Source organism: Hoplias malabaricus, chromosome 5 (assembly GCF_029633855.1).
Source record: "Hoplias malabaricus isolate fHopMal1 chromosome 5, fHopMal1.hap1, whole genome shotgun sequence".
In the NCBI taxonomy this organism is placed as follows: domain Eukaryota; kingdom Metazoa; phylum Chordata; class Actinopteri; order Characiformes; family Erythrinidae; genus Hoplias; species Hoplias malabaricus.
In genome coordinates, this window is record NC_089804.1 from 15,164,178 (window position 1) to 15,189,648 (window position 25,471).

Here is a 25,471-nt window from a genome sequence, read left to right on the forward strand (position 1 = left end):
AATGGACAACATATGATGTCTAACACCATAAAACCCAGAGTTAATACTCCTATATCGACCCCACCCTCTAAATATCAACATTGTGCCTATTCTCTCAGCTACACTGACCATGCCGGAGCGCTTTGTAGCTGTACAGTTACAGATTATAGTCCTTCTGTTGCTCTTCATACTTATTTTGACCCCCTCAGAGCAGGTGTGATGTGGGTGGTGGGCCATTCTCAGCGCTGTAGTGACACTGACGTGGTGGTACTGTGTTAGCGTGTGTTGCGCTAGTGCGAGTGGATCAGACACAGCAGTGCTGCTAGAGTTTTAAACTCAGTGTCTACTCTGTGAGACACTCCTACCTCATTGGTCCACCTTGTAGTTGTACAGTCAGAGACAGTAGCTCACAGCTAGTCGCTGCACAGTTTGTGTTGGTCATCCTCTAGTCCTTCATCAGTGGACAAAAGACACTGTTGGCTGGACACATTTTTGGTTGGTGGACTATACTCAGTCCTACACTTACACCAGCAGAAAAAGTGTACTCCCCAGTTTATATATATATATATATATATATATATATATATATATATGTGTGTGTGTATTAGCATTAGCATTAGCATTATTACTAAAAAATAAAACAGATTTTGGACAAAGGCTGTAGTGTAGAATGTATACATTTTTAAAACTATATAAACACTGCCGATATATGATTTCACAGTATCTTTCCATCAAAGCTGATTTCCATGCAGATTTAAGTGTGTGTGTGTGTGTGTGCGCGTGCCTGGTTATTGATTATTATGAAGAGCTGTGTGGACTACAGTAGCCTTTGTTTGTCTGCACAATCCTTTAAGATTAATGAGAGTGTCTGAGACTCAGCCATTAGTCTTGCTCCCATCTGCATTCATGCATAATGAGAGCTAATGCTCCTGGACTCTGGAAAAAAAAAAGCTCAGTCCTGCAGCACTTGGCGTAGTGCAGCTTTTTCTATGGAACATGATCGCCCCCTACTGGACATGTTGCCCTTATCACTGTGATCTACATGGGGCTTTGTAAATCAGCTCTGTTTGCTGGCCGCCCGGTGGCTTTTGGGTAAAAGGCTTTTTCACGGGAATAAAGACGCCTGGTGGTGTTTGCCGTGATTCAAAGGGGAACTGATTGTTGTGAATGTTCAGGATTCGGTGGCTGAGCTTAGAGCAGTGGAAGAGCGTTCTCTGGAGGGATGGAGCACCATTCAACACATCTGGGATGAGTTTGAGTGGGGTTTGTGAACTCATCACCCAACAATAGTCCCTGACTTTATGAATGTATGTGTGGCTGAATGCCATCAAATCCTCACAGCAGTGTTTCAACATCAAAATACAGGCCTTCCTAGTAGAGTCAGTGTCATTACTGAGGCAAAGGAGGATGAACTCCTTTTTAAATCCCATTGGTGAGCTTCATTTCAGAAGAAATGAAGGATGAGCAGATGTGCATGTGATTGTAATTCATGAAGGCGCCTGAATGTCATTACTGCCACATTCATGTTCTGTAGAGTATCTGGAGTAGAATAAAAACGTGGAGTGGATGGAAGCTGCTATGGACCGGGGCCTTTGTTTCAATCTCTTTAACACAGGACCTGGGCATTGTGCTTTATCATGTTGCTCCACACAGCTCCAGGGTTCTAGCCTCTGCCTCGTGTCACTGCCTGTGAGGAGATTGGTGTGTTTTCACTGTGTCTGTTTGGGTTTCCTACAGTGAATGAATGAATAGAGGGAGTTCTGACTAGCCAGAGGCATTAATGTACATCAAGTGACTAATATTATTAGGCAGAATATAAGCAGTTTTTCCAGATTTCTCCAGACTAAAAGAAGCAGTAAAATAAAAAAGAACTATCCAGGTGAAAGGCTGCATTCCAGGGAAATGTATCAAGAGTGAGCCTGCTTCCACCACATTAAATAATAATAATAATAATAAATGTATTACACCAGTTTTATTTTCTCATTAATATTCATTCATTCATTATCTGTAACCCTTATCCAACTCAGGGTCACAGTGGGTCCAGAGCCTACCTGGAATCATTGGGCGCAAGGCAGGAATACACCCTGGAGGGGGCGCCAGTCCTTCACAGGGCAACACACACTCACACATTCACTCACACACTCACACCTACGGACACTTTTTGAGTCACCAACCACCTACCAACGTATGTTTTTTGGACTGTGCACCCGGAGGAAACCCACGCACACACGAAGAACACACCACACTCCTCACAGTCACCCGGAGGAAACCCACAAAGACGCGGAGAACACACCACACTCCTCACAGACAGTCACCCGGAGGAAACCCACACAGACACAGGGAGAACACACCACACTCCTCACAGACAGACACCCGGAGGAAACCCACACAGACACAGGGAGAACACACCACACTACTCACAGACAGTCACCCGGAGGAAACCCACACAGACACAGAGAGAACACACCACACTCCTCACAGACAGTCACCCGGAGGAAACCCACACAGACACAGGGAGAACACACCACGCTCTTCACAGACAGTCACCCGGAGTGGGAATCGAACCTCTCATCCATATGTTTTAGATTAATATTTTGAGACACTAAGTCAACATAATGCTCAGCTAGATCAGACTGTGTCTAATCCAGTGCTTAATCCAGGTACAGGAACCATGATTTAAGGCTCCTGTCTAACAACTTGTTGTCTCTTTGTACACACTGGATAATTATCTTACAGATTACATGTTATTATGGTGCTTTTTTTAAATTTACTAGTAGATTTCATTTTGGTTTGGAACAAAAATACTGGAGAAACAACTTGTAAACACAGAGGGTGTAAATCTAGTCCCAGGCTCTAGTCTCATTTCAGTGGAAATCTGGCTTCCGGTGTAGTGCAGGGCTCGTCTGGACCCCCGTCTGCGTAAACTGGTCCTTAATGTAGCATAATATACACTGAACAGTCATAATTTTATGACCACTTCCTAGTTTCTGCACTCATCGTGTTGTGCCTGTGTGGGTGGATCAGACACATCAGTGCTGCTGGAGTTTTTAACTGTCACCTCAGTATCATTGCTGGCGTTGACCACTAGAGGTTGAACAACACAAAGTCTTCAGCAACAGATCAGCTACTGTCTCTCATCAGTGAGTGGACAGTGTTTAAAAACTCAAAGCAGCACTGCTGTGTCTGATCCACTCGTGCGTTTGTGTCTGCGCCGTGTCACGACTCCATGAATGAAGTAAATACAATGTAAAAGGAACAGTCTCACAAAGAGTCCTTTTATTGTGCCTCTGAATGCTTATATGGCTTTACTTTATATAACAGAGCTGGTTGAACATGAACAGAGGATTGAGAAAACCTCAGCCACATCGAGAAGAAAAAAAAAAAAACAAGAGCAACAGGAGACGCGTACATCTCAAACATTCTGTTTGCAACACAGCAACGTGTTGCTGAAGGGTGCAACACTGCAGAAGGCGCCCAGGAGAGAGGTTACGCTGTGTGTTTGTGTGTGTGTGTGTGTTTGTTTCAGATCCCAGTGTTTCCCAAGATACACTAACGAACCCACGAAACCGTGCAGGTGTTTTTTTTGCTGCACACTGCTTTCCTTTACTGCGCCCAATGAAGTCCATCATTTCCACATGAATCAAATCCATTACGTCAACACAGTTACTGCCAAAGGTAAGTCAAGTGAAGGACAGACATGTGCTAGTGTCATACATTTTATCCATGTGGAAATGTACAGTGTAGCAGCTCTTCAGTTTTACGACTCGCTCGGTGAAAACATAGCGGGAATCTATGTATTCAAGCACCGCCCTAACTCTCAGAGATCACAACACGGTCCAGTTCTGAGGAATGTGCACTTGGAAGTGCAAGGTAACGTACGTAAAGACCGCTCCAATTTCAAACTGGGTTCAACCGGATGTTTCTGTAGCTTTCATTTGTGGGCGGAGCTGTACCAGAGTTCTGGATTTGTATGGATGTGGGTCACCACGTTGGGGCTAGTGATGAAGGTATGCGTGTGGGTGTGTCCGTGTGTGTACGCAGGAGCGTGAGAAGTGTGTATGTGTGAGAGCTCACATTCTCAGTGTTGGCAGCACCACACGAACGACATTCATCGGATGACCTAATACACTACAGGCGGCTCGGTACAAACAACCAAACAACCTCAAGATCCCAGAGACGACCCCGACAGCTGGTTTCTGTATTGCGTCGACTGAGAAAACGGTGTCAGCTCAATCAAACACAGACAGTCACCTGATGACATGCTGTGGACTTTTTTTTTTTTTTTGACAGTTGAACTGATTAAAAAACAAAACAAAACAAAAGACGGCGTCTTTCCTATAATGAAGAGAGCACATAAAAGTTTACAATGGCTTCGACCAGTCTGTAGAGGCCTCTGCGTTCGAAGTCGGACGTCTAACATAACTGAGCTGACATAATTCAAAACCACTCATAAATATTGCTGTTTTTTTCATAGCATGCCTGCAGGCAGCTAGTGTTTGGTCCTCACCGAAATGCCCTGAGTCAGAGTTTTCCAAGTTCTATATATACTATTATATATATATATATTTATATATACGTATATAAAGAGTTCTGTTAACATGCAGGATATGTGCTTTCCAAGGTGTGGAAGTAAAGATGTGGCTAAGCGTGAGTCGCTAAGTGCGCCCCAATCTCAGCTAAGCTTAATTCCCTGATCTGAAGGACGCTGTCTTGCTCAGCTGGATTTCCCCAGGCTCTGCAACGATAAGAAAACCAGTCAGCACCAAGCTAGCCGTGGTTTACGATAGCGTGATTGAAGTGCTACATATATACGGCCAATAGCAGACCACCCCCTGAGCGCTCTGAAGGAACAGCGTGAAACAATCAGTAAAACCGACTCGTCCATGCTCCGCCCACTAATGCACTTTCACTGTTACACTTGGGGGCGGGGCCATCCAGTCAGAGCCTTGATTAACTAAACGAGAGGTCAATATAAGAGTGCAGGTTTAAAGGAAGAGGGTTGGTAACTAGTGCTTTTATTTTCAGCCAGGATGTGTCTTGCGGTACTTGCCAAGTATACCGCCATTATAACAAGAACAGGAAGTGTGATGTTATGAAGCCTCTGGCTACAGCCCGTTAATAGCTTCAAGTATCTGGTGAGAGCAATGGTGAAAGATCAAGTGAGGCCAAAGTCCCTAGAAAGTTAGGAGATGATTCAATAATAATGGACAATTGCTTTAGGATCTCACAAAAACGTATGAGACCGTTGTGCGCTACAATTCCTCATCAGGTCGGATGGGACTTTGCCACCCCTCTGTAAAGCCTTCAACAGCTGCTGTACAAGAATGTTTCTGTGGGAGGAGCATGGAAAGGTGAGACTGTAACTGAGAGTTTTCCTCTCTAGAGTCTGGCGTTCGAGCTTGAACTCACTCTCCCCACTTTCCAAGCTGAATGCTTTGGCACTAAACACACTATGCTATTGGCAGGAAAAGATGCTGTGTATGTTTTTTTTTTCCACGACCAGAACTAATACCCATAAATGCCAATCCTGAAAAAGATACGGATCAGTCACCTGGGGGAGTGATTTGAAGAGATGTCGCTATTGAGCTGATTATCATCGACGTCTACAATGAGCCAAAGTGCCCAGGAACCGGGTCAAATGACCGGCTAGAGGCTCTAGTAGAGGTCTGCCAGTTTTAGTCATTGGATTATCTCTCTCGGTTTCTCCTCGGGTAAAGCGATCCAAGAACAATACATAGCTGAAGAAATAGTATACAAAGACAAAAAAATATATATAAAGGTATATATAGATATGTATGGGCTTATTCATAAAATGTAAAAGTTAAGAGAACTATATCAAGGCTGAAATAAAATGGTCAAAACAATATTCAAATGCAATGAATCAAGAACAACATCGACAACAACAACAACAAAAAAAACAATAGCTTTTTTCTTTTCTATTCTTCCTTGCAGTGTTGTGGAGAAATGTGACTCTGAACCCGTTGACGGTTGACTGTTTCATGTTGGCTTCTGAAGGTTTGGCTGCTCCTTTTTGTTTTTCAATACAAACGCGATAGTATAAAAAAGCGACAGCTGTTTTGTCTCGACAGTCAGTTGTTTAAGTCTCGCGTCTTCCCTCTTTGCCCTTTTGAAGACAGTTCCTGAGAAGAGGCGTGCATCTTTGATGTCCTTTGACTGAGTGGGTCTCTCATCGCCGACCATGAGGCCTGAGTTAGAGGCGGCTGAAGGCTGATAAGGCTCTACGTTCGCCCCCTGTAACGAGGGCCGATTGCTGCGATTGGAGGGGGGCGGGTCCAAAGGGGGACAGGGTTATGGTACTGAAGGGAAGCTGTAGGGTTGAGGTGTGTGTAGGTATTGTGTATGAACAGAAAGCCTGCTCACTGGGCTCTGCCCCCATGGCTCTTTCTGGACATGTCCTGGACGCTGGGTTCCTGACCCCCCCAGGCCTCTCCGTCACTGTCCGTTCCCCTCTCCTCCTCCACGTCGTCATCATCGTCGTCCTCCTCCTCCGGCGACGGCTCGCTGCCGTTTTCGTTAGCCCAGCTGTCGTCCTCTTCCTCTCGCTCCGTCTTCATGGTCAGGGGAGGGGCCGGAGGGGCAGGGGCTTCTGCTTTGCTCTCGGCACATTCCGGCTGCTCTTCGAACGCCTCGGGATTCTCCAGCATCTCCCGGATGAGAGGAGGCATGGGGCCAGGAATCTCCATCTTCAGGGTGACCGCCCTCTCCGCTCCTGGAACAAACCCAGTTAAAGCCATTTCAGTTTACAGATGTTCCAATCCCATCTGCAGTGCCAGTACTAAACCCAGTCAGGGCATAGATCAGGTATATATTAGCCTTACTCATCCCGATCTAGTTCCAGTTCCTTTTTTAGGGCCACTGCAGATTGTATACCCACTAGAAATGCATCATTTTACTGGAGCTGAGGCCAATGTTAAGACCAGGGCTGGAAAATAATTCGATATCAATGTATATCGCAATATAAAACGTTTCAATAACAATTCTACGATTTATCAACACAGTATTTCAATAAACATTATTTACAGCATCTATCTTTCTGTTTGTTTTTCAGTGGATTGTATACTGTTCATTATAATACATCAAATCAATCGACCAAAAGTAAGAACTATATTGTGTAATATATATTTAGACCGACCTCCATTTACTTTAAAGTGCACCCATTGTAAACACAGTTTGTACACTCCCCAAATAAAAGTGTGTATTGAAAAGGGATGCTCTGCATATGATTTTAAGCCGTGTCTGGGGCAAACAGGGTTGGAGCAGTGGAAATATAATCTCTGGAGCGATGAGATCAAGTGTAAAGCACTTCCCAGAAAGAGCAGAGACTATTACACCCCTGAGTTCAGAGATATCTTGTGCTGAACTGGTGTTTCAAATACGTTTAATTATCAGATATTATATGTTCACTGGAAGCTATCATCTACAGAAATGCAAGTGTAGTACTTGCTGATAAATAGTCTAATAGTGAAATGACTCAGATACAGAATCAAGGCAAAAAAAAGCCTCTGTTGGGCTTTTAATAAACTGTGAAGAATGATCTAATAAATTAGAGTAGATTACATTTTCCAGAGACTGTGCAGTGGCATTGTTGTAATGAAGGGGTGGAGGTGGAGGAAACATGCCAACACCCTCCCACACAGCATTATATACAGCTTCTGAAATTTACTGCTGCTTTATACAAAGCAGTGCTCATATGCCCCTCCCTTGAGGTTGCACTACCATGTAACTATGGTTGTTATTCTGGAACATTTTTGAGAAACCAAGCCCAGCACAATGAGCTGCTTCAGCTAACTACTGAGCTATCTACTGCCCCATCAGATGATATGCTCAGACGATAACAGAAAATAAACCCGAGAGCGTAGCAGAGGACTCATCCGTTTATGAAATGAATGAATCTGAGCTGCTGATATGATTCATAATAAAACGGCTTCCAGTGAATTGTATTTAAAAACGTAACCTTCTTAATTAATGCAGTTTTGAAAAGTGATTAACTTAACTATAAACTATATTAAGAATAAATCGAACATTAAAACGCTCAGAAAAGATGTAAGATGACGTGTATAAAGCTATTGCATAATTAAAATTATATCTAAATAATGACTGATTTCAATAATATGATATCAGTAAATATGTGGGACCTACTCGGGTTTTGTAGGAATTGTTCTCAATAAAGAATTACGAAAGGAACACCAAAGTAAGATTAGAGTTCTTTGCTCCTGGGCCTCTCCCAAGTGTAATTCAAATTTTCTGAAACTGTACTGAAATCAGTGCAGTGTGGGGAGGTTCCTACCCTCCTCTAAAATGTATATCGTTCAGTTTCTGCCGTGCTGAGCCCAGAGTAGCAATGAGAGAGGCTCTTTTCTTCCTGTTACAGGTCTGAGAACTATCACAATGATTTTGAAGCTGTAATTTTAATGTAAAAAAATTACATAGTGTTCCTTTAAATAAAGCGTATGAAAACTGCTTAATTTATCATATTTATGTTTCACATCGTGATGCATTCACAGTCCATATGTAGAAGCAAAGTGGAAAAACGTTAACACTTTTAATGCCTTCTTTTATGTGACGTCGCAATAAACAACAATTTTTAGCCTGTTTTTACAATAACAGATTGAATCATATGTTTTTGACATGTCACCAAACAAACAGAAATGAACATTAGGGGAAAAAAAACATGGAATATATGAGTAATGTAAGGTATGGGCTCTTTAAATCTAAAACGTGAATGGCTTTGATTTGGTTTTAAGGGTTATGCAGTTTTGGCACTCTGGGGACCAGGCTGTGGGACTGAAAGCTGTGTGGGGACTGACCTTTGGTGCTGATGCCCCGGAGGTCAGTAATTTTCATCAGCATACGGGGGAACATGTGGGGCTTGTTGGGCCGGCGGCGGCGGGCGTAGATCTTCAGGGCCTCCAGCAGAGGCTCCTGCAGACGATCCACACGCTGAGGCTCCTCTAGATCCATGCGATCTGCGCACACACACACACAAACGCAAACATACACACTTATGAAATCTTCACAGAACATAACAATTAATAGGAATTGGTAAAAGAAGTCAAATGTATGGACTTATTAATGACAAAAATGCAGATACTTTTATCCCCGACCATGACAATATATCTAACATGTACATCCGTTTTTAAAGCCCTAATTGTCTTTGATCTGTTATTACTCTATTAATGCTGAAATATACGTTTTAGATTGTGCTATTATTAATATTTCATTCTGTTTTTAACTTTCCTGAGATGCTGTGTTCTTCTGCCAATTGTCTAATGAAAATAAGTCAATCACTACATACAACATACACATATGTAGTATGTTGTACATTCAGACTACATACAGGTCTGAATACAATTTGTTCAGACCAGTAGAGGGCAGCAATGACACAACAGAAGTACGAGGTGCAGTACCTCCACAGATGAGACAGATAGCGCTCAGGAGGCCTGTCTCAGTATCGTCCATCTCCAGCGGCAGCAGCTGACCAGCGAAGGCGAACACCAGGTCAGTGAGAGGGCCGAAGCCTGCATTGTGCATCTGTGTGCGGTTCAGAGTGAGTCCATCTGAGAATGTCATGGTGTCCTGCTCTGGCGTGTACCGCGTGCAGATCCGCAGCATCTTGTTTTACATAAAAACAAATGACATTTGTAAATGACTATGTGCATATTTTAGCACCGTCGTGTTACTACAACACACATTTGCTGTAAAAAATAATAAGGAAAACAAGGAAAACGTGAGGAAAAAACAAAAGTCACTTTAGCAGGGGTGCTCAAACTTTTGCATATGACTGTAGTTGCTTTGTCTTTCATTACAGTAAAACGCTACATATGTGGGTTAAACTGTGGAATGGGAGAGTACCAGGATGTCCAGGCACGCTGATTTAAGAAGAGTGATCTGGTCAGCAATGGTGAGGGTGGTGAAGCCGGGGAGGCGCTTGGCAAATTCCACAATCTTGATGATGCACTTGGTGGAGAGCTCACTAAATTTATCCCACAATCCCAGATCCAGCTGCACACGGTGATCTGAGCTGGAATTCTGAGAGGGAGAGAGAGAGAGAGAGAGAGAAAGAGAGAGGCTGAGTGAGGCACGTTCAAAAGCCCAAGAGATATATTTGTATGCACGTCACATAAGCTGCAATACAGTTTAATTTAGACCCATGATAAGGACTGCTATATTTGGGGCTTCAGTCCTAATACTACTGCATGCCCAGAGCTACGAAGCTTATCTCACTGCACTCCATCAAAAATACTCAGTTCTAGTTAGAGATAGCACAGTATACTTTCTTTTTTTGATACTGACAGTGTCTTCTGACACAATACCATTCTGTTTAGCGACCTCAAGGGGAAGCTGGGCCAGGACTACTTCACAAGATTTTCCCCTACCCCAAATGTAGCAGATCAGCCAAGACCTGTTTTCTGTACAAAATGTTCTTCCTTTATTCTACACTAGTGTTCCAAGGCAAATGTGGCCCCAAAAGTAATTCTAGTGCAGTCCTTTAAAAACATTCTAAAAACCCACAAAATTACAGATGTTAAGTCCGGTACACTATTAGTGTGATATATATATTGCTAGCTGTTGTTTTGCTAGCAAATGTCTGCCTGTGGCTACTGCTAATAATTCTGTGATATTTAGTTTTGCTAGGTTTGAAACACTAGCTGCTAGCGGTTCTCATGCTAACACATTGCTAAGCTAATTGCATTAGAAGCAATGTTGTGGTTGTTTGTTTGTGGACAGCTAGTTTTTTCTCCTTTTTTTTAAGTTCATATTCCAGCATTTTCTGGACGTCCAGTCTGTAGTATCTACATTCACACTGACTGAAAGAGGAAACTGTTTTGCACTAGGACTCTTCTTAGTGCGCTTAGCTTAGTGGAGAACTGATCCCCAGTCTGCCACAATTAGGTCAGTGACACTACCCACTAGTTTGGTTATGTGTGTTATGTCAGAGTGCATATGTGGCTGTGTTGTGCAGGGTTTAACCTACCGTGGTGTATTTTCCCAGCTGGCACAGTGAGGGGCAGGTCTCCTGGTGGGCTTTGCTCACTTTGTTCACCAGCTCCTCCAGTTCTCCACTCAGCTCATAGCATTCCACCGGCACCACCTCCTCCTTCACATCCTTCTTCTTCTTATTGCGGTCGTTCCGCACAGCTGAGGGTCATACGGACAGACAAGTCAGCACCTCTGCCATGAATCTAGGCCACCATTGGCCAAGCTATGATCATAGCGGCTGGAAACACTCTCTGGTGACTCTTTGCAAGCCAGAGAAATGTCTTAACGCTACTCATTTTGGCACACAATCTAGTTTACTCAATTTTCCCCTTACCCGAAAAGAAGCTGACAAGCCAAGACATGTTTTCTGTCCAAGGTCTGCTTCTTTAGCTCTAAACTAGCACGCTAAGGCTAATGTGGAAGTAAAGTAATCAAAGTTTGTACCCTGCATGTTAGCATTATGACTGGGCACATCACACATTGGCCACAAGCTGCACAAAGCTGTTAATTAAGTATATTGACTTACTTTTGTGGTTTCTGACACTTAGCAAGCGCTTATAGCAATATGTGTCTGCTCTGAGGTCATCTTGACAATGACTACAGGCAGAAACGACTAGGGGCATATAACTCAGAATAGGGAGTGATATAAATGTGAAACAAACATTAACTTTTTAAAAATATTTGAAAATGTGGTTAAAAATCCCATCTGCATTTCAGCTGGTTGTGGGGCTTTATTTGCAGATATTGAAGGGTAGTAACTTCACCACAAAGAGACGCCATGTTGTGTGTGCCAAGTCTTCCTTTATGTTTTCTAACACCTGAACCGTCTCCTTTGCCACCATGTCTTCATTCATTCATTATCTGTTACCCTTATCCAGTTCAGGGTCGCAGTGGGTCCAGAGCCTACCTGGAATCATTGGTCGCAAGGTGGGAATACAACCTTCACAGGGCAACACACACTCACACATTCACACCTACGGACACTTTTTTGAGTCACCAATCCACCTACCAACGTGTGTTTCTGGACTGTGGGAGGAAACCGGAGCACCCGGAGAAAACCCACGCAGACACAGGGAGAACACACCACACTCCTCACAGACAGTCACCCGGAGCGGGAATCGAACCCACAACCTCCACCGTGCCGCCCCCCACCATGTCTTAAAATGTTTTATTCAGAACCTAATTTCTATACATTCCAAATAAAAATAAAAAATTTAAAAAAAGAAATGACCTGATTAGACAGAGATCAACATTTTCATGAATTAGCACATCACCAATTTTTAGATGGGCCAGTTTATGGGGATCTGAAGTCTCACCAAACTAGCTGATGTGGGATCAGTGCCCAATCTTGCAGCTGAAATGGACAGTTTAACTGGAAACAAATCTGAGAATAGCTTGTCGTGATATACGTCGGACCCAAAGGATCACATCTCCACATTGCCAGGCATGTCCTTCTCTACCCCCACCTCCCTCTCCGCCCTCCCTTTCTTTCCTTCCTCTCAGGATATCCAGTAATAGCAAAGGCACAATGTGATCCCGGTCTCGACACACATCCCGCACATATAAACACACACATACATGTCCCCGCGGACACATAGAGGGCCAATGTGCCACTCTCCTGGTGAGATCACTGCCGTGACCCTGGCAAGTGAACAAACACACGGCCAGCTCGCAGCCTTTTAACTTGGCTCTATTGTCTTTGGCATGACACAAATCTGTTAATGCCAGGGTCATAAAGATGCTTTAGGAAGGGCTACCAATGAAGAAATATATATAATCGCACCAACTGCTGACTGATTGATGGCAGCAGGGAGGGACTCACTTCTGCATTTTGAAAAAGTGAGAAGTGTTTGAATAATGGCACCAGTGACCAGGCTGACATTTCCCTGCTTTCTTCTGAAGCCGAAACAAGTTCATTTTAAAAGACTGATGCACAGTGCCCAACAGCTACAGACCAGTAGCAGAATAAGAGTGCGATCATGCTTCAACACACATCAACCCACCAATCATCACGCCTCCCTGAGCCTACAAACATGCACCTGTTTCTTATTGTGGTAAGCAGCAAAAACCAAAGTGGTATCTGCAATGCTCCAGTGGTTGCCTCATGTCACAAGTGCTCTATATAAAACGCTACATCGATTATAGTAGAGGACTGGTTTGCATCAATCAACAGACGTTTTCCTGCCACCGTGTGGAAGCATCATCATTGGCATTGTTTTTGTCCTTGTATTTTATGGGTTTTAGTGTATAGTGTATATTTGGAGAGGAGCCAGGAACTGTAATAATAAAAAGGCCAGAAGTGTGTTCTCTGCAGAGGTTGTGTGTGAGAAGGTCAACTGACCACAGAATAAAGTTGACACGAGTGTTCCAAATACAACAGCACAGTTGCCCAACTCTTGTGCTGCGTATCTGTTGTGGATCTGTGCTTCAGTCACCATGGCTCTGTGTCAGTATGTATGTGTCAGTAAGTTTCTATGGGCACCGTGCCAGGGAGCCCACATGCCAGCCACTCGCCTCACCTTCCTTGGACATGCCAACCTCGAAGCACTTCTGCAAGCGGCAGTATTGGCAGCGGTTGCGTGTGACCTTGTTGATCTGGCAGTTCTTGTCGCGGTGGCAGGTGTACACCATGTTCTTCTGGATGCTGCGCCGAAAGAAGCCCTGTGGCCATGCGAGAGAGAGAGAGAGAGAGAGAAAGAAAGAGAGAGAGAGAGCACTTTAGCAACAGACTCTTTCTTATCTACACACCTTGTCTCTTTTTAGCAATCACCTCATGTACACGAGGACAGCTGTTGCCTTGTCACTTTACCTCTGTCCACACCTCCTGAAACAAAACCTTCTCAAGCAGTCTTAAGATTCACTATACATCCAAAAGTCTGTAGAAAAACCTTCTCTTAAAGGAGTCTAAATTCCTCCTTTAAGATGCACCCATTGGGAAACTGTGACATCTGTACACACAGCTTGTACAACTACTACTAAAATGGGACACAGTGGAAGCTGTCACTTTACAAAGTCAGTAAAAGAGGCCCTGGGCCATGAAGCTCTCTCCAGTACCTTAGTGATCAGTTTGACTGGTGTTTGTGATTCAGAACTAATCACCCAACACTAGCAGCTGGCTTCATACGGACACTTTTTGAGTTGCCAATCCACCTACCAACGTGTGTTTTTGGACTGTGGGAGGAAACCAGAGCACCCGGAGGAAACCCACGCAGACACAGGGAGAACACACCACACTCCTCACAGACAGTCACCCGGAGGAAACCCACGCAGACACAGGGAGAACACACCACACTCCTCACAGACAGTCACCCGGAGGAAACCCACACGGACACAGGGAGAACACGCCACACTCCTCACAGACAGTCACCTGGCGTAAACCCACGCAGACACAGGGAGAACACACCACACTCCTCACAGACAGTCACCCGGAGGAAACCCACGCAGACACAGGGAGAACACACCACACTCCTCACAGACAGTCACCCGGAGGAAACCCACACGGACACAGGGAGAACACGCCACACTCCTCACAGACGGTCACCCGGAGGAAACCCACGCAGACACAGGGAGAACACACCACACTCCTCACAGACAGTCACCTGGAGGAAACCCACGCGGACACAGGGAGAACACGCCACACTCCTCACAGACGGTCACCCGGAGGAAACCCACGCAGACACAGGGAGAACACACCACACTCCTCACAGACGGTCACCCGGAGGAAACCCACACAGACACAGGGAGAACACACCACACTCCTCACAGACAGTCACCCGGAGCGGGACTCGAACCCACAACCTCCAGGTCCCTTTTAAGGTACAGCAGTGGTGTTAAAGTCCAGTCGTGTTCCCTAAAGGTACATTACATTCTCTTCTCCAGAAAGAGAGAAGGGAATAACTGCAAAATAAAAGGCCATAATATAAGTTCGGAACATATTAAAATCAACTTTGAAATTTGTTTTTCTGAGAGCATAGTGCATCATTAATACTACACATACTTATCAACCAAAGTCCTCCAGGAACGGAACTGGACACCCTTGCTCTACATTACTTCCAGTTTTCATGGTTCTGATACTTTTTATTGGACACTGTTTTTGAACTCTACTTTTTCTTGCTGGAAGCTTCACATTGTAGCTGTATTCTGGCGTTTGATATCCAGGAAATCAGTATTTGGACTGGTAACACTCCAGAGGAATGTGCACACAAGTATTTCTATTGGGTCAGCCTTTTCCCTCACACTGGTGCCAGACCAACCCAGACAGAGCGGCTACATTCACTTCGTAGAATTTAAGTGGCATAAATGTATTTTTGCTTAAATCTGACACAGACTTGATATCTTTATTTACATATTGCTGAGGCTGCATCAAAACGTCAACTGTACTTTAACACGGCTGCCAGTTGTTTTTTATTAGATAAGATTTGCATGACTTTGCTGCTCATTGATGATCCAGAGCTCTCCCATAAACACTGTCCACTGTAGTCTACTGAGGTTTCCTCCAGCACTAACGGCCCTCATATTATTAGTATAATTGGCAGCAATGAGGTGCTTTGCTTATTTAAGACTGACTGAGAAACTCAAGTAGAGAGAAACAGATTTCATCATCATCAAGAGAGCCAACAATAAACCTTCTTGCCAGAGAAATTATGAGTTTGAACAAGAGGGCTACAGCGACAGTCAAAATAACATACACTAGCCTATCCTATCACGCTGTAGGTTGGAATGGTCAAACCGCAACGTGGTGAAGGAATTAGTATCACTTTAACATATCTCCGCTGCCTGGAAAATAATCTCAAAACATTATGTTAAACTTAAGGGTTTCTTAGTTTTATTATGACAGCACAATATGATGTGTGTATATCTGTAGGTGTATGTATCCATCTTAAAGAGTTCTAAAGTCCTAAGAGACCATACCTTGCAGCCTTCACATGAGCTGACCCCATAGTGGTAGCCTGAGGACTTGTCCTGGCACACGAAGCATGGCTTGTAGACGCGAGGTGGTGGGGGTGGAGAGGGAGAACTGGGAACCATCTCCTCCGAGCTGGTGCTCTGGGTCTCCACCGCTACAAAAGAGAAAGACAGAAAAAACATTACTCAAACGTGATCTCGGAATTGGAAAGTGCGGTAGAAAGTTGAATGTGAGAAGCTGATTACTTAGAAAGCAACTCTGAACATCTGCACAAACCCACCCCTCTTTTCAGTTCGCAACGAGTTTGGTTCAAGGAGAAAAAAGCATGAGGCTAGAATTGGTTTTCATTTATTTTAAACAGACCGAAACGCAAGCTAAATTTAGTCCACAGTATCGTAGAGTGCCCTCTAAGGTAGTAGCTGGATTTCTGCCTAGTCTTGGTTATTGCCACATCTGGGTGATAATGTCAAATATACATCTGCTTGCTCATTGAGTTCCCACACTCATACTCTGCAACTGTCAAACCGTTCTCATCTGATCCTGCACTAGCCCTCCACTGCTGGGAGATCCCTGAGCACTTCCCATACATTCGATACGAAAGAAGATGGCGGGTACTGGTTTGTGTGTTAAAATATAGCTTCAAATTTGGCTCCAACATGGCTCCTACTCATGTCTTTATCGAGGAGTACATGACTTGCACCTACTCAGGTCCATTTGAGATTATTCATAGTGTGAGCCAAGTGTGTGATGACTTAGCGCTTTGCACCATGCTAACTGTTGTAATAGCTTCCACTACGCATTAGCAAAGTGTTGGCAAACCTAGCCTCTCAAAGATTTGGAGTAAGAGAACAACATTTGAACAGTAGGTTCGATCTCAAAGAGGTGTTTGCTCCTCTACGTCTCCATTTAGTGTAAATGGTGACAGATTGGTGGGGGTTAAGTGGGGGTGACATGTCTGTAGAATTCATTTCCCTCACAACACCTCCCCCTGGCCAGCCCTCTCCTCAGGGGGTGGGATTGCAGGAGGATTAGTCTGGCTTGATTGACAGAAAGAGAGAGAGAGAAAACAAACAGTTTAACACTGAGACAGATAAGCAGTAGCTCTGACAGATGTTCTGATAAGACATGAATCTCGGCTCTGCCATAGGCCCGAGTGACAAGCCCCGGGCTTTCCTCATTGTCACCTAGCCGGCTGTCTGGCTCCTGCGCTCCTCAGCTTTATGGGGGTGAATACCTTCATGGCATACTCGGAATTACAAACCCGTTCCCTACAAGTGACACCTGTCTTTCTGAAGACAATAAGACAAAACACTGACTCTCACACCCGCTGAACCCTAGGCTTATTACTCTGATACTCATCTAAGACGTACTGCTGTGTACTGGGTGTGAATTATTTCATAACCGCCTTAAAACTAATATAGAGGAGCTGTGGGTTCACATATTTAAAATTAAATGAGTTAAAGTTCCAATATAGCTACAGAAACAAAAAAACAACAACCCAGTTTTAATTCTGTGAAGGGTCCTGCGGTGAATGGATAGTAATAAGATATTCATGTGTGAAGATTTATTCTAAAATAAGCGCCAAGGCTCTAAACAAATCTGTTTACAAAGTTTTTCAATAAAACCTCGCATTCAAGCCAAGACTCATTTAAGAACCTCTATTTAAACACATACAGTGGTGCTCTAAGGGCATTTTCACACATTAAATTCCAGACCAAGGTTTTGTTACATTGTATACATTCGGTTTGAAGATTTCTGCTTTCACACTGTAATTTAGTATCATACGTCCTGTCGTTCTCAGCCGTGCGTCTGAAAAGACTCATTTCTATTTACCCAGTAAACAATAAACGTCAGTGGACGTCCAAAATACGTCTAATAGTCGTCTTTTCAATGTCTGTGTTTGGACGTCTTTTCAACTTTCATTTTCAACCTTAAGAGAACGTTGATTAGACGGCAGTCATTACGTTATTTCAACGTTGAATCAACGGCTAAATTTTTACTGGGTAATATGTACTTATTTGTGGCTCAGGTCACTATATATATATATATATATATTGTAAGACACGGGCCCATACATTGCTTACTTTTGAAATCCTTTTCCAACATTTTTAGCAGCTCCTAAATCGCATTTCTTGTTCCACCTTTAATGGCCGAACTTGTTGCGCTGGCTGTGTCCCAAATCGCCAACCAGCACAAACCGTTCTACACTACCGAGTGCCCTTCTCATACTTCTGCAGTGTGTTTTTATCCCCTATGTAGTGTGTTAGAGTGAGGTTTGAGATAAAGCAGAAGTAACACATTGGGAATCACAGTTGTTAACGTGTTTGTTTTTGTATAGGGTGACCAGACGTCCTCTTTTACCCGGACATGTCCTCTTTTTTAGACTTAAAAAATGTCCGGGCGGAATTTCACAAACGTCCGGGATTTTGTTTTTCTAGAGCTTACATAGAACTTCGAGAAGTTTCGTTCACAAACTAGTCCCGCCCTTCCCTACTCCGATTGGTTCGCTTGAATGAGAAGGGGGCGTGGTGAAGTAGCCTAAAATCTTCTGATTGGACGGTCTGACTGTAGAGCTACCGTTATTGGTCGATAACCTCTGTAAACATTTAATTGGTCAGTCTGCACGTCAGTAGTCCTTGTTTTCGTCAGGCAAAGCTCATGTACCCACCCTCATCTCGAGCAGCTATGCCGAAACGTAAATGTAAGTTCTCGGATGAATTAAAAAAGAAATTCCCATGTTTTGTGTAGCAAATAAAGGTGTAAAGGACCTAAAAGCACCCATAGATTCAGCTAAGCACACAACGGCAGCGAGGGGCGAGAGCTCATCACCCCCCCCCTCTTTTTCACCATCTCAGATCTGGTCACGCTAGTTTATCCCAATGTCAGTATCAGATATTGTTTTATTGTTAACAGTTAAATATGTATCATCTAATTTCTTTTTTAATTATTATTTATTCAAACAGTTGTCAGTGTTGAGTACTGTCAATCTGACTAAAAAAATAAAGCAGTTCTTCGAAGTGGTGGGGCAAAAAATACATAAATAAACAAAATAATACATAAAATAGTAAATAAATCAATAAATAAAATTACAAACAACTAAATACGTTTAATTTTATATATGTATACCAGAGTAACACAACATAAACATTAGACAGTCGCTGTGTGACAGTGGAGCGAGGCGTTGTGTCCTATTCTCCTTCATGTGAACAACTCTGAACAATAAAATACTGCAAAATATCCTTCAGCAGGTTCTTTGGGGCAATGGGTCTCAAACCCTTCCTTCCTCAGTGCCTCTCCTAATTTTCTTCAATCCCAACCAATGGGAATGAAGCAAAAACGTGGACTATCTTCAACCTGTGGACTGTCTGGTGGGCTGTAAGGACCACTGCTTTAGGAAACCAAACATACTTGGTCTATGGTATGTCTCTAAAAGTTATTTCCGCACCGCTTAGTTTACACTTCCCCTTGAGTTCAGCTACTTCATCTTCATGTCCTAAAATATGAGTCCACGAGCCTCAAACAGGTACCGCGTTTCCCTCAGTGTAATCCACACTAGCACTTTGTTCAACTTTCACCCTTCAGTCACCCTCGAACTGCACCCCCTCCATCCTCTCGCCACCCCCCTGACACACAAACCCTATTTTTCTCTTGTTTCCTGGCCCTAAATTCCTGAGTACGGCCCTGGCGGTTTTTACAGGAGGCCCAAGCTCGTAAGCTTGGCCTATAAAGGTGCTCTTAAGGCCAGAGTGGAGGCCACAGACTGGCTGCTGGGGGCTTTACAGGGGCTCAGTCACCTCGGGCAGCCATTCATACCACCAGCTGTAGCCCTGGCCAGTTTAAAAAAAAAAAAAAAAAAAAAAAAAAAAGGCCCAGTCATAAAAATGAGAAGCGGGGAGGCTCTAAAATTCAAACTTTTTACTGCACTCCCTGCCCCCTAGCCATGGTCAATGGAAAGCACAGAGGCTAGCCTAAACTTAACCTACAAAACCCACACACACACACACACACACACCACAGGGTTCAGCCACAGCACCAGCTTGGCTTTTTACAAGAGCTGGGAGACTTCAAAAAGAAGAAAAGGAGACATAAAAGAGGAATTTGATAGAACCCAGAGAAAAGGGACAGATGAGGGAAGGGGGCAGGGAGAGGCAAAGGCTCTGAGCTTGTAAAGGTCTCCGTTCATGGCCATGGTTACCCCGGGGCCAAGGAGTCAGCTTCTGGGAAATAAACTAAGTAAATATCGGAGATTCTTCAAAAGCCAGTGGACCCCGAATGGTAAAATCAACCTTGGTGTAAACACGACGAACAAACGCTGATACTAAGTGCCAGGTGCCGGTTCTCCAGCGTTAAATACTGAAGCAAAACCGAAACGCAAAAGGGGAACGGACCGTTCAATAACATGTTTCATGTTTCAGTTTACGTATCACACGACACAACTATGTAATGTTTGTTTGTTCCTTTTCTACTCATGGTGTTACAGGAAGGTGAAACATCTCCCAGTCATCCGCAGCAGACACAAGGACTTTCACATGTCTAAGGAGGCACTACGAGGCCTTCACTGGTATCATCCAGCCCCCTTTAGAAGATACGGCTGCTATCAAAACAGCATTGTGCTCTGAACAGCATCAGTATTTTTTTCAGTGTAACAAAAGGAAAGAAAGGCCGCGACTATGGACTGAACCGGGCTTGAACCCGTTTGTTTACGTAGGAATGGAGGCAATATGGTGGCGGCAGGACAGGTGCTGACAACTGCTTTGAAAAGGCCAAACCGTGGGTGGCGTCGAAAAATGGCTGCTGACTGGCACCGTCTGACGGGCTGAGAGAGAGAGAGAGAGAGGGGAAAACAGTATGGGAGGGGCAGAGGGCCAAAAATCCATCAGTGTCCGTCAACAGCCCAAACTGGTTCCTGCCGTAAAAAAGAAAAAGAAAGGCCTTCTCTTACACCTCATTCACACACCCTTTTCAAAGCTCACTCAACACTTCTCCTCGGACACACAATGGGGATGGGCCGTCATCAAATGGACCCCCCACCCCTCTCCCTCTCTCTCTCTCTCTCCCTACACCACACATTTGTGAAAATGCCAGGCTCTCCTTATCAGGGCCTGAGGCTTGGACAGCATTTGCATGACAATCTGCAGGCCGAGCAGCGCTAGCCGCTAGCTGACAGACAGACAGACAGGTTGGGGGTGGGACAACCATGCTGGGGTTGAGGTTGGGGGGGGGGTCAAGTTATCAGTATCCACTGCTCATTTCCTGTTGAGTATCAGTTTACTACTAATCCCCTCTCTCAAAGGCCTTTGTACACAACGTGCTGCAGCTGAAGCGGCCCACGCTAATGCTACTGTCAACCGCATTTGGCACATTTCCCAACCAAAGACACGAAGGGACGAGGAACATAAAGCACATAGACGCACACCTTGGTCACCATTTTATTCATAGATCAAGAACAGCTTTTCCCAAGATGCACTGGGTCAGCATACTCCCCAAAGAGTTAATGTGGTAAAAAAAAAATAGCATGATGCACAGTGTATACAAATATATATATAATGTACGTAAAATGGAGGAACATGACCAACAGGAAGTGCACTGTGGCTACTGGTGCCGCCCTTACTATTGCTCAAATAAATATAGGCCTGCTGCATGTGTGAAAGGCAAAAGCTTGGTGTGTTTCTTATTGCAACACTACTTTTAGCTGAGCAGCATATGATGCATTGGCTGAGGAACAAATATTCTTTCACAATAGAACAGCAGATTTTGTGTACGTGACTGTGGGTGTGATTGAATCTTCAGTGGAACACTGTTCCCAGATCTAGTCTTGGCATGCATGTGAGCGCGTGCAACTGTGTGTGTGTGTGTGTGTGTGTGTGCAGTTGTCTGTGTGGGCACGCATACAGTTAGAGTCTCTCCCCTGTCTCCAGAGCGCCCAATTTGATTTGCAAATATAGTTCTGTACGCGTCTCAATTCCTTTTTAAGTGTTTCAGTGTGCTCAGCCTGTGCTTGTGACCTCACTGCCTCTGCGATTCTCAGCCCAAATTCCCCAGTCCTCGCTCTCAAAAGATGTGGGTCTTGTTTTGAAAAGCAAAGCACCCTGGCTTAAAACTCCCAGCCTCTCGCTCGTGTTCAGCAGACAACGATTCCTCCAAGCTCCTTTTATGCAATCTGTGACACGCTTTGGTCAAACGTCCACAAGGATCAAACCCCACAGCGGCGTTCTCCCCCCCGGTCTAAACAGCCGTGTCCAGAAAGACCAGTTTCAGCGCCGGTTCCTTTAAATGAGAATGAGGCACAGTTCACTTCAGAGCAAGAGACAACCCAGTAAACAAGGAACGTCCCTGGACGTTCAAAATAGGTCTAAACGTAGTCGGTCCGTCAATTACATAATTTAAACGTCAATGGACGTCCAAAATCCATCTTAGTAGTAAGTTAGTTAAGTGGTGACCAATCGATAACGTCAGTGGACGTCCAAAACGCGTTTTATACAAGTAATTTATTTTGGGACAAAATTAATAATGTCAATGGACACGTCCACAATACGTCTAATAGTCGTCTTTTCAATGTCTGTGTTTGGACGTCTTTTCAACTTTCATTTTCAACCTTAAGAGAACGTTGATTAGACGGCAGTCATTATGTTATTTCAACGTTGAATCAACGGCTAAATGTTTACTGGGAAGGGCTAGGAACGGGGAGCGAAAGCTTTGGATTTTAGTTGTTTTCGCTCAGTTGTCTTTCTTCTCCGTTGTTTTCTCTAGATTTTTTTGTTTCAATTTAACCTTGTCTTTGCTTTTTCACATAAACACGCGTCCAGTGCTGTGACTGCAGATATGTGTAGGTAGGACAGTTGATGTTAGAAGCAAGAGTAAAATCAGAAATAGTATTTACATCTCATAATACTGACCTATACAGACAAAAAAATTTAAAAAATTACAACCCCCCCCAGTTTTCTGTGATACAGTAATTTGCAAATGCACTGAAAATATTGTTTTTATAAGAATTTATGCTATTTATGATATTTATTTCATAATAATCATCATGATATGAATAAAAAAGACATGAAACAATAAACACTGAACACAATGAGGCAGTTCTACTCAAACACAATATGTAATAAACTATACTGTACAGACATAAGAGGCCTTAAACAAACATGGCGGACATTGGTATCATTTGTAACACTGCTGACAAAGCACTGCTGTGATGTAATGGAAAGTTCCTATAGAAATCTATAGAAAGAGCAGTGGTTTAAATTAATGACACTACGTGGCCAGGCTGTTAGGGCTGTTAGGCCGCTTTGTGGCGGCGATGGCCAGCGTGGCAGACGGTGCGCAGATTGGGCAGGTCGTCTGGAACAGTGTGATTGATGGGCGGGCTGGCACGGGCAGCATGAGCAGGAGGCCCCTCTCGGAGCAGTGCCCGATGGGCAAGGACACACAGCTTCCTGATGAGGGGACCAGGTGGGGCTCTTTTCTCTCTCTCTCACTCTCTCTTTCGCTCGTTCTCTCTCGCTTATTCGCTCACTCACTGGTTTTTTTTCTGCCCACAGTTTCCTGCCATCTCCAGCGCATGCCTGTCATCACCACACTTCACTATAGCACAACCACGCTTCCTTCCTCCTATCTGCTTCACCCGAATTCTTTGTTTTTTTTCCACTTCTGATTGCAGACTATCTGACAGAGTGGCATTTTCGCTCTTAGTCAACTTAGCGAGGTGTGTCGCAACTCAGGCCGGGATTATAGCAGATACCACGCCCTTGCAAATCTGAATGAGACTCTTTTGAAGTAGTTGCTGGTTTCTGAATGTAATTGTGTGCCCTAATCCCACGCTTAATACCTTTCTGTTTGGTCTGTCTCTGTGGCCCATAGTCTTTGTGTGAATCAAGGAGCTACAATCCAGCGCTCTGGGTTCTGAGGCAGTAGTAGTCCCTGTCAACAGCTGTCTGTGCGTTCATCACCTGACCTCCCTCTCCTTCTTTCTCCCTTCCATCCCTCCTCCCCTGCCCCGGTCTGTTAAGAGGAGTAGCTCTTCCTGTTCCAGTGAAGCCCTCTCTGAAAGGAAGCCCTGTGATAAAATTGGGATTCCAGCCAATAGATGGCTCCATGGGAGAGACGGAGACAGAGAGGGTGGGGGCTTTACATACACCCTACACTGGACAAGACTAGGGAATCAGCTTCGAGGAATTTTCACCCTCATGTTGTAACCAGCGCAAAGGCACAGAAACACACACACACACATATACTGCAAGGCCAGGACTGGCTATCTGGTGTGCATAAAGACCACCCACCTCTCTCAAAATTCTCCAGTGTGTAGTTTTGATTTTGGAACAGATGCTTTCCACAAAAGGTGGTCAGCAGGTGACAGTTCACTGGGATGCCCTCAGAGCTCAGGTTCCTACACTTGGAGTCAACACGGTCTACCCTTGACGATAGCAGTGCACATTCAATGTCTTTCTTCTTTACAGCACGCCATAAACCCTTTCCTGATGAGACATTTGTTCACCAGAGCAGCTCCTCAACACCAATCCTTCAAAGAAACACTGGCAAACTGCTCAAACTCCCCCTCTTTGCCAAACCATCCTAGAACTCTAAAAACAAGAATTCACGTTCCTTCAGAATCACCCTTCACCCATGACCAAGGCCTCACAAGAGCACAACTGTGCCTGGCGGTCAAAGTGACCCTGCCGGTGAGACGCTGGGACCTACCCTGGCAGTACCACCAAAGCAAATCATCGCAACACCGTGGAAGGAGATCAGATCCAAAAAAGACAGATCTCTGGCACTGAGACCAGCACCGTCCGCCAGGCCTCATATGCGCTCATATGAGTCTAGGGGAGACTGTCTCCTCCAATTCCTGTCCACTCCAGTGGCTGGATCACTCTTACATGGTCACAGACGCTTGCTTGCTGATCCGTCTGCAAATGAAGGAGCCAACTGGTCAAGGCTCAGCCTGGTCTAACGTACAAGCTTTGATCCTCAGACTGTTGCTCATCCTAATACACTTCCTTCCTCCATCTGTCTAGCTGCTTGCACTCACCTGCCATCGGAGGGGAGACCCCCTGTTACGTGAGCCCCTGCGTCTCACATGGCCCTGCACAACAGATTTGTGACTGAGGAACTCTTTGTTTGGCTCCTATTGCTTCCTTCCCCAAACAATAGAAACCGCAAAAGTAGAAGTGGCAGGTCGGTTGACGCCTTGGTGCAAAAATACAGCAAACACCAGGGTTCTTTTATATGCTGCTGTCTAAACCAACACTGACTACTGCTGTCATAGTAGATGATATACTGGTAAGGTCTACCAATATAAGAGGGCTCTAGGACACTGGTTTGAAAGAAACATGGTATTTACCAAAAATAATACTGGCAATTGGACGTATAAAAACATACCACAAATATGTAGAGGTACGAAGAGACACTAATAAGCACAAGTGTACAAAAGTAGGCACTGGCCGTCATGTTATTGCCTGTCCTACCAGCTAATTTGTTTGCTCGAGGTTCAGACTATGACTAGCTGAAATGCCCCTTTGTCTGGGCCCAGCTTCCTGCAGCACTCACATGCTTCCAGACTAGGCTTCTGCTTCTACCACTCGGCCA

The 25,471-nt window shown here is 44.4% G+C and overlaps 1 protein-coding gene across 6 annotated transcripts in view; it reads right to left on the minus strand.

Moving 5' to 3' along the window:
* Positions 1 to 3,245: 3,245 nt before the first annotated feature.
* The window catches only part of rarga (retinoic acid receptor gamma a), an 86,505-nt gene continuing 64,279 nt past the window's right edge, over positions 3,246 to 25,471 (minus strand). For all 6 annotated transcript variants that reach the window (XM_066670595.1, XM_066670598.1, XM_066670597.1 and 3 more), the window contains 7 exons: positions 15,892 to 16,040; positions 13,500 to 13,641; positions 10,976 to 11,139; positions 9,853 to 10,029; positions 9,408 to 9,612; positions 8,808 to 8,966; positions 3,246 to 6,709 (listed from right to left, as the gene is read on the minus strand). In XM_066670595.1, coding sequence (XP_066526692.1) covers positions 6,357 to 6,709; positions 8,808 to 8,966; positions 9,408 to 9,612; positions 9,853 to 10,029; positions 10,976 to 11,139; positions 13,500 to 13,641; positions 15,892 to 16,040 — 1,349 coding nt within the window. In that variant the 3' untranslated portion in view covers positions 3,246 to 6,356. The remainder of the gene's footprint in view (positions 6,710 to 8,807; positions 8,967 to 9,407; positions 9,613 to 9,852; positions 10,030 to 10,975; positions 11,140 to 13,499; positions 13,642 to 15,891; positions 16,041 to 25,471) is intronic.